Source organism: Telopea speciosissima, chromosome 6, assembly GCF_018873765.1.
Source record: "Telopea speciosissima isolate NSW1024214 ecotype Mountain lineage chromosome 6, Tspe_v1, whole genome shotgun sequence".
NCBI classification, from domain to species: Eukaryota; Viridiplantae; Streptophyta; class Magnoliopsida; order Proteales; family Proteaceae; genus Telopea; species Telopea speciosissima.
In genome coordinates, this window is record NC_057921.1 from 43000931 (window position 1) to 43017773 (window position 16843).

General features: G+C 40.2%; 1 protein-coding gene across 1 annotated transcript in view; it reads left to right on the top strand.

Moving 5' to 3' along the window:
- Nucleotides 1-959: 959 nt before the first annotated feature.
- LOC122664865 (phytochrome-associated serine/threonine-protein phosphatase) overlaps nucleotides 960-16843 on the top strand; it is a 44463-nt gene continuing 28579 nt past the window's right edge. Inside the window, exons 1-3 of the mRNA XM_043860890.1 lie at nucleotides 960-1161; nucleotides 3114-3260; nucleotides 3386-3453. Of these exons, the coding sequence (XP_043716825.1) occupies nucleotides 1081-1161; nucleotides 3114-3260; nucleotides 3386-3453 (296 nt within the window). The 5' untranslated portion in view covers nucleotides 960-1080. The remainder of the gene's footprint in view (nucleotides 1162-3113; nucleotides 3261-3385; nucleotides 3454-16843) is intronic.

Consider the following 16843-nt stretch of genomic DNA (forward strand, 5'->3'; position numbering starts at 1 on the left):
GTCCAACTTGGCACTAAAACCATTTTGCTAGGTTGTTTCCAGTCTATATGGCAACGTTTTAAAAGATTATTTCTGTTGTTTTTTTTTACTTTTTTGGAACATAAATGGGACAAAACCTGTATGTGTTGTTCGATTTGTCTTTTTAAAATTTTTTTTTTTTGGATTGAACCGGTTAAAAAAAAAAACAGATTTGGCATAGTTTTGAAAAGCTTTGTGAAAAAAAAATAAAATAGAAACACAAACTGAAAGCAAAAATGTGCACGATACACACTTGATATTCACGAATCACCACCACCACCGCTTCCACTGCTCCCCCCCCCACCAACTCCATCATCGCCTCCACTGCCTCCATCACCAACTCCATCACCTCCATCACCAATTCCACCACCTCCTTTACTGTCGCCACGACCACCTCCACCACTGTCACCACCACCACCACCACCGCCACCACTACACTGCCATCCCCACCACCACCTCAATCTTCGTTGCCTTTTCCACCACTACCACCACAAAATAGAAGAAATTCTTTTTTTATTATGCTATCCATACATGTTTATTTATTTATTTATTTATATATTGTGTGTTTTCTATTGGCAGAACACTTTTACCATATAGTATTTGTGGATATAGAATTACTCCAAAATCACAAACACAAGAAACAAGAAATTATTTCCGATTCAGAAACAGTATTGTTACAGAAACGCTGCCATACAGAGCCTTTCCTGTCCAATTTGGGTTTTGATCCTAAAGCGCAAAAAAACCCCAAACATTTTTACTAACTTATTCCTATCATATCAATCAAGGCCAAAGGTTCTGATCCTACGGTTTCTATCTAATCTCCTCACGATCTCATTTTCATGTGCAGAAAACTTTTTCTTCAATGCAGAATATTTGTCCTTTTGGGTGAGAGAGAGAGAGAGAGAGAGTGAGTGCCTTCAACATCGATCCCCTGATACCCGAGTTATAAATTTCTAATTTATTCGCTCGTCTTCCTCTTTTGAAATCTTTCTCTCTCTCTCTCTCTATCGGTTCGTTAAAGCTTGAGCAGCATCAAAAGGCTATCGATTCTCCAAGTAGGCCATGGATCTCGATCTGTGGATTTCTAAAGTTAAAGAAGGGCAGCATTTGATGGAAGATGAGCTTCAGCTTCTATGCGAATACGTAAGCCGTTCGACCCTATTTCATCTAGGGCACTAGGGATTGTTGTCTGTGATAACTAGAGGTTTATAGACCTTTTCTTACGAGAGAATTAGGGTTTCCAAAGTTGCTGGACATGTTCTGTTAGCGAAATTAGGGGTTTCATCGCCTTTCTTTTCTTGGATGTACATTCAACTTCTTTAATTTTCGTTTTCATAATTTATTTTATTATTATCTTTTAATTTGGCGGCATTGGGTTTGCAACGATGGCTATTTTTGAACTGTGTGTGGGATGCAAACGACACTGATTTGCTTTCCTCCCGACTGTAGAAATGTATTTCTGTATTGTCTGTTGAAGTATGGCGGCTTGAAACATTTATTATGTGAATATTAGGAGAAACATGTACTATAATTTCATTAATTAATTAAAAAAAAGCAGTATATGTCGTTGGGGCAAGCAGTCAGTGGTTAAGATACACATGCTTAAGCATTTCACAGTTGAATATTATGCACTTATGTGACTCATTTGTATTTAAGGGTTCCTATCCTGGCTTGCATTCTGAATCAATAGAACTGTTAGTTGCAACAGTTCTTATGATACTGAATATACTACAACTTCAAATCCATAACATGCATTGCTGTTGAATAAGTATTATTGTGCGGAGTTTTTTTCTTCTCTTCTTTTAGTTGTAATATTATTTTAGTTCCCTGGGCATTCACTCATAAATTTTTCTAATCAGGTGGAAATAGTACAACTGGGGCTGGGTCTGCCCACATAAAAACCAAAACAATGTCATTTGACAAGATGAGTTTGGGCAACCCCAAGTCTGTCATTAAACAGAATCATTTTCAATGAATAAGTGTAAGATAGCCGGAATTCATGGTTAAAAAAAAAATGAAGATTTTTGAGACGCCTCATTAACTAACTAATTACCGTGGTTACATTGGAGCTTATGACCGATTCTTCCACTGATTGTATTAAAAGGATATGTCCATGTATTGGTTCCTAATTTTTTGTTGATATCAAGAAAATCAATCAGATCAGTCTTTACCCAACAAAGTGTTAAAATCTCTGCTATATTATTTGATCTTTCACCAAACGGGCAGGGGTTGCATTTTAGTTTTTATATAGCTTTCTTTTTCTTCTATTGGATATGGGAGGATGAGAAGTTTACTAAAACAACAAAAACAACAACAAAAACATAGCCTTATCCCAACTAAATGTGGTTGGCTACATGGATCCTTGCTCTCCAATCAGTTCTATTCGAAGTCATACATGATACAAGGCCTAAGCGATGCATGTCTTTTCTCGCCACTTCTCCTAAATGCCATTTTAGGTCTGCCCCTGGCTCTTTTAGTTCCTTCGATGTGAATCAAATCACTCCTCCGTACAGGAGCATCCAAAGACCTTCATTGAACATGACTATGCCATCTCAAATGACTTTCTCGTAGCTTATCATGTATCGAGCTACTCCTAAATCAGCTCTAATATGGCCATTCCTTACTTTATCCTTCCTAGTTTGCTACAGATCCATCTCAACATCCTCATGTTCGCTACAGTTAGTTTATCTATTTGACGCTTCTTAATTGCCCAACATTCCGCACCATACAGCAAAGCCGGTCATATGACAATCCTATAAAATTTTCCTTTAAGCTTTAAAGGATGAGAAGTTTATTATGCATGATAATAAGAATGATATAGAGTAAAAATATAATCCTTGCAAACTGATTTGGGTAGAGTGAGTTATATGATGTACAACTCCTTCAAAAAGAAATAATATCCACTTCACAACTTAATCTTCTTGACCCCGTAAATCCTGTTAGAATCCTTGGCTGCAAATTGAAGGTCATTCTGGTTCTGTTGCAATCTTTCAGAAGGAATAACGTTGTGTTTAAAAATTTTCCTTTCAACATTACAGGGTTAGCACATGTCATTATTTTTTCCCCTGTTGACAGTTGTGTGCTGTACTTAACAGGTCAAAGAGATTCTCATTGAAGAATCAAATGTGCAGCCTGTCAATAGTCCAGTCACTGTTTGTGGTGACATCCATGGGCAGTTCCATGATCTAATGAAACTATTCCAGACAGGAGGTCATGTACCGGAGACAAATTATATTTTTATGGTAAATTCTATATGCTGATTATGCTCCATTATATCTCATTTTATTTTATGGTAAATTTTGCTCTTTTTGTCTTGATATCATGTTTTCAAAGTTTATGGATGTTAATTCTTTTAAGTTCATTGCAGGGTGATTTTGTTGACCGGGGGTACAACAGCCTAGAAGTTTTCACTATTCTTTTACTTCTTAAAGCAAGGTAATCTTATACGTATATGTATGTGTTTGTATTTATTACTTAAGTGTTTTTGGTAGTGTATTTCTTGCTATGCAAGTCTGCTGATGTTAGTATTGCTGCATTTCTTGTTTTTTCCATTCATGAGACACTTGCCTATACTCTGGAATGTATTTGGTTTACTATGGGTAAAATTAATGACGGAGTTTATAAGTTTTCACTTTTCACCATTCTTTTCTTATGAAAGCCAGGTGGTTCTTATATGTGTTTGTGTATGTGGTGTGATCTTACTTACCTGACCAATATTGATAGGAAATTTCCATCTTATTTTGATCTAATACTACTTTACAGCTTCGTTACGCTGTCAAATCTGAGATAACTGTGGAGCCTAATATTATAAATGAATTTAATAGAACCATCAATCATATAGGATTTATCTTTTAAGTTGTTTGATGTATATCCAAATGGTTATGGTTCTCCTGTAACCCGGCGGGGCTCTGAATCAAGTAATGAGCAGGTGTTCTTGTGATAGGGAATGTTGAGTATGTGGGATTATAAGAGATGGAAAGGGCTCTTGGGGAGTTATAGAAGTGTTAATTATTGTAACACGATATAGGGGGTTTTCCCTCCTACCGTGACTTGGTATTTGTGTGTCCTAGTATGTCTAGGAGAATTGGGTTTAATAAAGCCTTAGGGTGGACTGCTAGATCTATCGACTATTGTTCTCTAGTCAGTCCCCCCTACACTCCCATCTCATCTCTCTTCTCTTTTATTTACTGATTCTACCATTCAGATATTGTTCCAAAAAGAAACTTTATGGTTGTGATGTTTGCAGGAAACCTTAATGTAGTCCTAAGTAGGAGTAATCCCACTAGGAACCAGGGTAATAGGATCTCTTAACAAGGCTGGCCGATTGGGATAGCTTAGGCTAATTAGGGCAGAATTAGGGTTATGGTTAGGGTTTCGACTTAGGGTTTTATTTGGTAATGATGTGCAGAATTTTATGAGTCTAATGGTATAAGTTGGATCAAATTTGGTTGAGGTTGGAATTCTAGGGTTTTGGGTAGGATCCCTTATGAAAATGGATTGTTTGTAAGATCTAGGGTTTAGGGGCAGATTTTAGGAAAGAGGTTTATAGGGTATTAATGGGCAGGTCTAGGGGGTTATTTTGGTATAAAGAAGTTAGGGTTTGGATGAGTTACAAAATTCTGCAATTTAGGGCAGAATTGGATTTTGGGTTTTAGGGTTCTAATGGATTTATGGATTAATGGAAGGGGTGATAATAGGAGTAGATGGAGCTTAGGTTAGAGGATTAGAAGAAGAAGGTTAAATGCTGAATTAATAAACTACTTACTTGAAAGATTAAATCTTCAACGGTAGCAGCTTTGAAGAACTAGAAGAAGGACCTCCCGATCTACAAGATGCAAGGAGTCTATCGGAGTCCACCAATCCCTTCACCTTGATATTACCCACAAGGTAGCCTTGATATTACTCACAAGGTTCACTCAACAGAGCAGAGCAGCAGCTATGGCAGCAAACAAAAGCTTTTTCATTAATCAAATTCGTCTCCAATGCTGGCCTCCCTTACAAACTTATATAGAAGACTCAAAAATAGACTTAGACACTAAAAATAAATGGCCTAACCTTATCCCTAACCTATTAGGCAACTTAAACTAACTAGGAAACTCAAATAGACTCAAAATAGAGTCCTAATGACTTAAAACAACTTAAACTACTTAGAATAAAGAAGATTCCCTAGTAGCCAATAGGATATAAGAACCTCTTAGCCAATAGGATCACTTCACTTAAATTAGACCAATTGAACCAATTGGATGCAACCAATTTAAACCGGTTCAATTAAAAACACAAAATAAAAACTAAGTATTGGGCTAATCCCGTATGCAACGTATATACCCCTATTTCAGGCCCACTAAAGTGGCCTAATACATAGAAAACCCTTGGGAACAAAGGCCCAACATATATATATCCCAACCCTACACTTATTCCCAATGAAACAAGCCTTATTTGATGATGAATCTGCACCAAACCTTCTTTTGGAAATATTGGATTGAAGAAGATTAGCAAAATGAGAAGTAGAATTTTGAAAGAAAACTGGAGAGCTGATGGGATTGGGGCTTTGGCAACATTTATTGACTTATTCCAAACTCCAAAGTAGGAACTTAAAGGAAAGTCTCAGAGGTTGATCGTTTTCCAACTGTGACTAATCTAGATTGGAAGGTCCAAACTAATTAGATCTGACCCATCCTGTTTGATCTCGATACAAATCAGGTGATCTGACAGGTTCAATACAAATCTCTAAAACCATGTGATGTAGATCAAAACATGAAGAAGAGGCCAAAACACTGTTCATGTTACTGTTCACGTGAACAGTGTCACAGCCCCTTAATTTGGCTTGGTGAGAATATTACTAGAAGAACCATGGGGGTAGAATAATCTTTTATTTATTAGTGATTCAAGTCTTTTAAGTGGGGTATAATTGTCTCTTTAGGCCTAAGTATTTAAAGGCTATTTGCTAGAATTGATGGAGCCATATTGAGAGGTGGGGACCACCAATAAAGAGAATTGGCATTCAGCAGCAATATTTGATCACTTAAAAATGGGGTCCACAAGGAGCAAGCATTGGCTGGAATATTTAGAAGACTCCTTGAAGACTTTAAGATTATATCTAATATCTATTTTTGAGTCAATCCTAGTTACTTTTTCTTAGTATCTATTTCCAAGCTTAGTACCGCTTGATAACCTTATGGCTGTTTCTGTGCTGGAACTGTGCTGAGAAACAGCAGAACAGATTTCTCCATTTCCGTTCTAAGAAACCGTTTTTGACCCGCTTGGTAAACTTGTTTTGGAAATGTTTCCAGAAGACAATTGGAACACCAGTGGATGAAAAAAAAAAGAAAACAGACGAGGGGGTGGTGGCATTAGAGATCGTTGAACCCTGGACAAGGTTTTAGAGATCGTTGAAACCTAGAAAGCTCTATGTTCAAGCTTCACGATGACAGCAGCAACTCGAATCGAGAGGGCGAGAAGGCGAGAGGGCCAGAGAGAGAGAGAGAGAGGGTATCTGGTGAGGCTTCGACGATGGCAGCAGCAACTCGAATCAACCTGGTGAGGCTTCGATGACGGCAGTAGCATCTCCAATCTACGGCCTGAGGCTTCGACGATGGCAGATCTGCAACTCGAATCACCGTCGCCGTTAGGGTTGTCTTCTCTGTGGGATCGTGAAGAGGTCTAGCTTTGCTTTGTGTCAAGTGAAAACGAGAAGGTGTTGAGATGTGTCACCCGATATTATAAGGGTATTTTGGGTTTTTTATTTATGCTTTATTTATGTACTTTTGAACAAGGGTAGGATTGTAATTTGGGTTGTGACACTGTTCATTGAACAGTGTCGTGAATAGTATCGTGAACAGTGTTTCCCTTTGTAATCTCTTTTAATATTATTATTATAAATAGAGAGCTTGACTGATCTCATTGATCATTCAAGCCATTCACGAAATTCCTGTTTTGTTAACATGGCATCAGAGCCAAATACACTCTGATCTAGGTTTTCAAAACCCACCTCCCTCCCTTTGATTTTTTTCTTCTTCCCTCCATCGAGCTTCTTCCCTTCTTCTTTCTTCCTTTCTTTTGGTTCTTCTTCTCCCATTAGGGCAGCACTACTGAGGTGATCGTAATGATCTAGCTGCTGCCCCAATGTACCTCCTTTTTTATGCCTCTTTTTTGGATCGAGTGGAGCTGAAGCCTTGTTGCGATTTGAAGATTCCTATTTTTTGGAGATCAGGCCTCTACATCTGTTCGGCTGCATCTTCTATTGTGGGATCTTTATTTGATATTGTTCTCAGCCCTATTCACTTCATCAGATTGGTTGAAGACCCCAGCCCCTTATCGATCTCTCTTCTCGGGTTTTTTCAAAACCCCGACATTAATCGATCTTGGGGTTGGGCTGCTGGTTCTGCTTGCATCTGATTGGCACCCTCTTGCCTTCATTCGACATCATTCCCAACCTACATATCTGAGATTTTTTGCTCCAATACAGCCCTTTTCTATTGGGGGTCGATTCCAGAATTTTTTTGGATGTTTTTTGGCTATTTGCTCCTTCATTGAAGATTGGTTACCTGCTGCAATGACTGGTTCAGATTCTTCTTTGGCCTCTTCTGGCATTGATGGCCAGCCCTGGACTGATTTTCTTCCCCTTGTTGCCCCAATCAAACTTGATGGCTCCAACTACCTGAAGTGGTCTCGGTCTACCTATTTGACAGTAGCTGGCCGTGGCCTCACTGGCCATCTTCTTGGGACAACAACTAAACCAGTGGAAGAGGGTTCTCAGCTCAACAAGTGGTTATCGAATGATGCGATGGTGATGTCCTACTTGATCCATTCTATACAAGGGGATATCTCAGACAATTTTCTTCTACTGGACACCGCCCATACTATCTGGAATGGTGCCAAAGAGACTTATGGTTGCACGGGGAATGATGCACAGGTCTATGAGATTAGAAAGAAGGCTAATGCCACTACCCAACAGGAGCTCTCTGTCTCCAAATACTATGCTGCCCTCAAGAACATGTGGCAGCAATTGGATCATTACTCCGACTATCAGCCCTCTACTACTACTGATCTGGCTGCCTATCGCAAACACGTTGACAAAATACGTGTCTATGATTTTTTGGCTGGACTAAATATGGAGTTTGATCCTATTCGGGTGCAAGTACTTGGGCAGTCCCCTTTTCCATCCCTAGAACAGGCCTTTGCCTTGGTTCATAATGAGGAATCTCGTCGGGCTGCTATGCTGCATTTCTCTACTGTTGATCGCTCCGCCTTGCAAGTTGCTTCCAATACTCCTTCTCTTACCACTACTGATGGTGGTACTGCTGTCCCTAAAGGTCCTGTCAAGTGTGAACACTGCAACAGGCTCTATCATACTAAGGCTCAATGCTGGAAGCTCCATGGGAAGCCTGCTGATTTTGAGGAAAAGAAAGCCCGTGGGAAGTTTAAGCCCAAGGCTCATATGGCTGATTCTCCTACTCCTGCTGCTGCTGCCCCTTCATCTGACATTGGGCTTACTCAGGGAGCTCCTAGCTTTCCGTCGCATGCTACAGGCCTCTTCCGTTGCCTCCACTACGGCATCTACACCTGCTGCCCCTCCTGGTTCTAATTTTGCCTCAGGTACTCCAGTCAGTAGTCTGTGTGCATCAGCTATATCCAGTCCTTGGATTATAGATTCGGTGCCGACCACATGACTGGCTCCTCCCATGTATTTCATCTTTATTCTCCATCTTCTGGCAAAGACAGTGTTCGAGTAGCTAATGGTTCCCTTTCTCCTATTAATGGGAAGGGTTCCATACGCTGCTGCCCTACCCTTTCATTAAAATCTGTTTTGCATGTTCCGTCCTTTTCTACTAACCTTCTCTCTATTAGTAGTCTAACTAGAGATCTGAACTGCAAACTGATTTTTTTCCCTTCTCATTGTGTCATACAGGATCTGGAGACAGGGCGTACGATTGGGGTGGTAAGATGCGGGTGGTCTCTACTTACTTGACCGGGTCAGCCTTCTACTTTGCATTCGGCTTCCTCTCTGACTCATCATTTGATCCACCTCGTCCCACGACCTTCATCTCTCGTCTTGTCGACTTGGTCATCCATCCCTTAGTACTTTGTCTCTTTTGTTTCCGAGCTTGATTAAGCATTGTAATAGGAATGAGTTTTTATGTGAGGTTTGTGTTTTGGCCAAATAGACTCGTTCCAGTTATTCTTCATTAAATAAAAGAAGTGAGTTTCCTTTTGCTTTGGTTCATTCTGATGTGTGGGGCCCTGCCCGTTGTACTTCCCTTTCTGGTCATCGATGGTTTGTCTCGTTTATTGATTGTTATACTCGTGCCACTTGGGTGTACATGATGAGCCATAAAAGTGAGGTCTTCCGCTGTTTTCAGTTATTTCATCGTATGGTTCAGACCCAATTCAATGCCACCTTGCGCATTTTACGCAGTGATAATGGCAGAGAGTACATGGAGGGTCAGTTCCAACTTTATTTGGCTGCACATGGTATTGTCCATCGGACATTGTGTTGACACACCGCCGAGAATGGGGTTCTTGAAAGGAAAAATAGACATCTCCTTGAGGTAGCCCGAACCATTATGTTTGCACGGCAGGTTCCTTCTCACTCTTGGGGTGATGCCATTCTTACGCTGCTTATCTCATCAACGGTGTGCCTACCCGTGTCCTTGATGGTCGTTCCCCGTTGATCTCCTCCAGGGTTCCTCCTCCTTTGTGGTTCCCCCAAAGTTTTTGGTTGTGTTGGCTATGTCCGCAATCATCATCCTCATGGGAAATTTGATCCACGGAGCATTCGGTGTATTTTTAGGCTATTAGCTGACCCGAGAAAGGATACAAGTGTTACCATCCACCTTCTCGTCGTACTTTTGTCTCCATGGATATTGTCTTCCATGAGTCCTTGTCATATTATTCCTAGACACCTCTTCAGGGGGAGCAGGATCAGGGTTTTGAAGATGTGTCTGCTATTCTTCCGGCTTCTATTCAGGGGGGAGCCCTCTGTAACTTCAGCTCCTATAGTGACTTCTATTCAGGGGGGGCGTAGACCAGTCAGTCAAATCCCTGTTGATAAGGTATATACCCGGGAGCGCACAGGACAAGTTGAGACTACCACCACCACCATACCACCTCTACAATCGTCTGCACTTGATCCAGATCCAGACCCTACTACATCATCTAGTAAGGATCCTTCCCTTGACTTACATATCGCTGTTCGTAAAGGCGTTAGGTCATGCACCCAACACCCCATCTCCAATGTTGTTTCCTATGATGCTTTATCTCCTTCCTATCGTGCATTTGTTTTTTCTCTTTCCTCTGTTTCTATTCCTTAGAAATGGTAGGAGGCGATTGCAGATCCAAAGTGGAAAGCAACCATGATGGAAGAAATGACGGCCTTACTTAAAAATGAGACATGGGAGCTAGTTGTTCTTCCTTTGGGTAAGAAACCAGTCGGGTGCAAATGGGTATTTGTTGTCAAGCAGAAGCCAGATGGAACAGTGGATAGATATAAAGCCAGGCTTGTGGCCAGAGGCTTCACTTAGACTTATGGGATCGACTACCTGGAGACATTTGCCCCTGTTGCAAAGTTGAACACTGTCCGGGTCTTACTGTCTTGTGCTGTCAACTTTGGTTGGGACCTACAGCAGTTGGATGTAAAAAATGCATTTCTTCATGGGGAGTTGGAAGAGGAGGTTTATATGGATGTTCCTCCGGGTTTTTCCTCCGACAAGACCCATGGGAAAGTTTGTAGGCTCAAAAGGGCACTCTATGGGTTGAAGCAATCTCCACGGGCATGGTTTGGTAGGTTTCATAAAGCCATGGTCTCCTGTGGATACAAACAGAGTCATGCTGATCACACTCTGTTCATCAAGCGAAAGGGAGAAAAGGTCACTCTTCTCATAGTTTATGTTGATGACATAGTTGTGACTGGTAATGATCTGAGATGAAGTTTCTCACCTGAAGGCTTTCTTGGGACGGGAATTTGACATAAAAGATCTAGGACAGCTAAGATATTTTCTTGGGATTGAAGTTGCCCGTTCTCCAAAAGGCATCTTTCTCTCCCAGAGAAAGTATGTTCTAGATTTACTATCAGAGACTGGTTTGCTTGGTTGTCATCCTTGTGACACTCCCTTGGAAGCTACTACTCGTCTGCAAGAGAAGGATGGTGAACCTGTTGATAAGGGCAGATATCAACGATTGGTGGGCAAGCTAATTTATCTCTCCCACACCAGACCAGATATTGCCGTTCTTTGTGAGTCTTGTGATCCGGTTCATGCATGATCCTTATTCCACTCACATGGTCTTGTTCTTCGTATTCTCCATTGCTTGAAGTCGGCTCCGAGGAAAGGGGATCCTTTTGTCTCCTCATGACCATCTTCGCATTGAGGCTTACACGAATCTTGTGGGGTGGTAACCGACGACGGAAATCTACCTCCGGCTATTGTACTTTTGTTGGAGGAAATCTAGTCACATGGCGAAGTAAAAAGCAAAATGTTGTGGCAAGATCTAGTGCTGAAGCTGAATTCCATGCTATGGCCCAGGGCATATGTGAGTTACTGTGGCTTCAGAGTTTACTCCTTGATATTTGTGGTTCTGTTCATCTTCCAATGATGTTGTACTGTGACAACAAAGCAACAATTAGCATTGCCCACAATCCAGTGCAGCATGACCGTACCAAACATGTGGAGATTGACAGACACTTCATCAAGGAGAAGTTAGAGAGTGGGCAGATTTGTATTCCTTTTGTGAAGTCTGGAGATCAACTGGCTGATGTCTTCGCCAAAGGGTTGAGTGGGAAGTTGTTTTATCCTAGTCTAGTCAAGTTAGGCATGTGTGATATCTATGCCCCAACTTGAGGGGGAGTGTTGAGATGTATTACCCGATATTATAAGGGTATTTTGGGTTTTTTATTTATGCTTTATTTATGTACTTTTGAACAAGGGTAGGATCGTAATTTGGGCTGTGACACTGTTCACGTGAACAGTGTCATTAACAGTATCGTGAACAGTGTTTCCCTTTGTAATCTCTTTTATTATTATTATTATAAATAGAGAGCTTGACTGATCTCATTGATCATTCAAGCCATTCACGAAATTCCTATTTTGTTAACAAAAGGATTTGTGAAGACTTGTCGAAATTATCGGGCACAGTTTATCAAACTTGTGCCCAGAATCTGTCAAAACCATGGTTCAAAATCTCGCGATATTTCGCCGAAATATCGCTTAATTTCGTATATCTCGAGCTTACCGAGATGCGAAATCAGGTCGAAATGAAAAAATACCATATTTCGTCGATATCTCGTGAGATATCGTGAGATATCGACGATATCTCGTGAAATATCGACGATATCTCGATATCTCGTGAGATATCGGCGAAATATGGTATTTTGGCTTAAAGTGTCACGTGAAGGGGGGCTTTAATACAATATTTCGCAGATTTCGGTCCATATTTCGACCGAGAGCTGCATTTGCTAAGGAATTTCAGTCTTTTGCCTATTCTTCCACTCTTCCAAGCTCTCATCCAACACTCTAGCCATTGTTCAAGCACATTGTTGTCGGATTTTCGCCGGTAAACTCATCGGAGGGTCATCTAAGCTCATCATCCAAGCCTTTTTCCACTATTTAAGGTAAATTCTATTCCTCTAAAACTATTTTTTTGAAAAGACTATGTACAAATTTTGTTGGATGGTGATGATATTAATATATGTTAGACACCGGAGGCCGATCTATATCCTCACGGTGTTGAAATTTTTTTTCCATATGTATTTTTTTTTTTTAATTTTCTGGTTTTAAAAATTCATTTTCCTACAATTAAAATAGGAAATAATTAGGGGTAATATGACTTAGATGGTAATGAATTAAATATATGTTAGACACCAATGGCCGATCTACGGCTTCACGGTGTCGGATTTATTTTTCTGCTCTTAAATAATTATTTTAATTTTTGCACATACCACTCCATTGGCATCGGATTATGGTGCATCACAACCTTACGGTGGATATGGATATGGATCATCATCATATGGGCAGTTTAGTGGGGTAGGGGACTATGACTACCAGTCCCAGTCCCAGGGACATACTGGATCATCTTTTATAGATAACATCTTTGCATACCCTAGCGGACCTAGCTACCAACCTCACCAGCCATACATGCAGCCAATGCCATCGCCTCTTGCGCCGGCGCCAACATCATATCACAGTGGATCATCTTCTTCACGGACTGGATCAATTGGTAACCCTAGTTTATATCCTAGGATAGGTTACCTACAGTATGTTGATGATTCCATTTACGTGACACTTGTGGATGACTACACTCGTTTCTTCTCCGATTCTATACCGTGGTCCACATATGTCCTTCAAACAGAGAGCAATGGACGTCGACTCAATAGAGGCATGAGTGGGATTGATCCAGGGAGGCACAGCAACTACTATTAGCAGTTTAGCACTTGTAATTTGTAACTTAAGTTGTGATTTCATTGATCTATGAACTTGTGAGTTGTGACTTGCGAGTTGCGAGTCTTGTGACTTACTAACTTTGACACTTAGTGTATTGCCTTTAAGGCTTTAAGCGAGTTATTGAATATTATGGAGTTTATGAGAATCATGGCACTCATCAATGTGCATTGGCTTTAACTTGATATGTGATGAAGTTAAATACTATTATTAAATATTAACTGCCTAATCTATGTGTATTTAACTATTTATACATTAGGGTCGGCGACCGTATGTCAATCAAGGGTGCAAGCCCAAAACACCAATTTGAATTCACATTTTTACAATTTTATGGTTTAAATGTGTTTATTAAGCTTAAATAAGGCTGTCCATGAAGTTTCAGGCCTAGATATGGCCAAATACCCCCCGAGATGGACCCCCGAAATATTGCAGAAAAAATGCAATATTTCGGTCATATTTCGCGATATCTCGGATATTTCGGATATCTCGGTAGGCCCGAGATACCGATATATCGCGAGATATAGTACTATGGTCAAAACTCTTCCAGAGATCATAAATTTCGATTTATGTTACCAAAAACACTCAAGAAAAACACTCCGTTATCAAACGCATTTTAGGGTGTTTTCCCTTTTCTCGGAACAAAAAAACACCAAAAACAGTTTCCCGTAAGGTTATCAAGCGGGCTCTTAGTTTCTAATTTTCAGTTTAGTATTTTCTATTTTCTTTTAACTTGAGGTGCAAGTATAGCCCTCTATATAATTTAAAAGCTGTAGAAGCCTCCCCACAATTTTAGTAGATGAATGAAAATTGCTTTTGAGCACTGAAATTCTCCTTGTCAAGTTGAGTGACAATGAAGGGCTGAAGGAGCCTGGCTGAGAGAGCCTAATCCACCTATCCCCACTTTCTATTTACTTTTCTTCTCTATCTTCTCTTCCTTTCCATCGATTTCCTTGTGTGTTGTTCTCTGCTGCTCAATACCATTGCTGTGAAGATCAACCGAAGGCTGCTACCAATCTCCAAACACAACCAAAGTTGCTGCTGCTCCTGCGATTCAGTCTTGCTGCTACAACATGTGAAGATCATAACTCAGCAACCACTGATCAGGATTGGCTGAGTTTTGGAGGACTGATCCCTGTCAAGGACACCTACACTCGATCCCAACCTGAGACCCTGCTGCTGGTTGGTTTGGCCTGTATGCCTTGACCTTCTATTTTGGTGCAACTCCTATTTCTCTCAACCTCTCCATCAGAATTGATTGAAATTTGTAGCAGTGCTTTCCCTCTATACAAGCACCACTCGACCTGAGTTTGGTCCCTTTCCAATGTCTGGTTTGGTTTTTATCCACTGATTTCTACTTTCTAATTTTGTGACCTGTTGATAATTTGTGTTCTGGACACCCTATCCTGTTCCTGTTTGGAGAGTTTGCTGAATACCCTAGGACCTGCACTCGACCTTTCTATCAGCCCTATTGAGTGGCTGGATTTTGGATTACAACCTAGGCCTTACATCTGAGTTTTGGCCCTTGCTTAAACCCTGCTGTTGGGGTTATTTTAGTCGAATGATGTGAATTATTGTGTGTTTACTTGGGGCTAACTTAACCTAGTTTAGTCTTACATTACCATGGGATGGAGCATAGACATTATGGACTTCAGCGTATAATCCCTGTACTTAGTTTATAAAAGGGCCTCTTGAGCAATTGTTGGACATCATCAAGGAGCTGTAATTGTGGGAAAACTTACTTAGATGGTTCTTAAGGAAGAATTGGTTTGGTTTAGAAGAGTAGAGGTCTGGTTTGTGAACTGTTCACCTTCAAAAGACCAGCTATCATTGAACGGAATGTCTTTGGTGAGCGTATTAGTGTGATGCATCTGTGCTAAATGGATAGGTTGGATGACGCATGTGTTTTCAATTGCCTCTTCTCATATTTTTTGCTCTTTCAAGATGTCGAGGAGTACTACACTAATAGAATAAAAATCACTTGTCTTCTTTTCTTTCCTTCTTGGTTGTTTGATTTTTAATATTGCTGTGGGAGAAGATGAAGCAATCATACATGGATGATGTTTTGTCAAGTTACATTAATTATTGTGATTACAGTAGCGGATGATGCTATTGTTTTTACGTGTTTGGAAAGAAACCGAACAGTTGTTTCAGGAGTAACCTTGGGAAACCTGAGCCTTTGATGGCTTTCGGGAAAATAGATACTATTATTGGGATTGGTTGTTTTTACTGCTGGAGAATAGCCGATGGTACTGGAAGTTTGACATGCAATCTGGGTTTTTTGCCTTTTATCCTCCTGAGGTCTTCCTATTTTAGTTAAACCATCGATCATTTATTGTGCTGGAACCTGATTTTGGAATGTATGAGAAACAGGATTTGGAGAGTGAACAAGTGATGCAGTTCAAAAAGAACAAGAAGGCCAGCAGCAAACCAGGCCATCAAACTGGACCAAGAATGGACTAATATGTTTAATTTTGAGTGTCAAATGGGTTATATAGGCCATGGGCCTAGTATTTTTAGGTTTAATATTGTAATGAGCCAATTCTATATAGGCAAATATTAGGTATTTAAGTCCTATATGGGATTAGTGTTAGTTTCTATTTTGTGGAAATTTGGTTGTAAGGGATCCCTCCTTCCATGCATTGGGGGGGGGGGGTTCCTATTACGCTTATTTCCTTCAATTTATAAATAAAGAGTAGGGGATCATACCCACTACGAATGTTTTGAGCAATTTGTTAAGCTTATGCTTACTGATTTCTATGAGATTCAGAGCTCTTTTCCTGTAAGATGCGGTGAAGCCCTTGGTGGGATGACAAGTTGGACTGGTGAGATGCTAGTCAAGTTCTAGGTGGGAAGCCTAGTTCATATCCTTCATCTATCTTATATCTTCTTATTCTTCTTCTCTTTTCCCCATCGATTCCTATCATAGTAGTATACTGCCATAGCTTGAATCTCAGGTTTTAGTTACTATTTTGCACAACACTTGCTATTATGTTTGCACTGCTTTCTAATTCATTTCTCTAGTTTTTCTATTTTTGTTCTAGTTGCTACTATTTGATTATTTACTGCTGTTCTCTAGTTTCTAATTCTGTTTTGTTAGTTTCTATTTATATATTCACTTTCCATTTTGTTTTTCTATTTACTTTTAATTTTGGTTTCTCTTGCTATGCGACCTTCTAGATGCTGTTACACTGTTGTTTATAAATCTGATTCCAATTTTACACCAAGTTACTATTTTAATAATGTCCTAATATTCTCAAATCCGACCGTTGGTTCTGGTTCAAACTTAAGGCCCTGTTTATTTTGCGGGTAAAAAGTGGTGGGAAAGAAAAAGTCGTGGGCCCCACATGTAATGGGGTGTTAGGGCAGCAAAGGCAAGGAAAGAAAAGGGTAGTAAA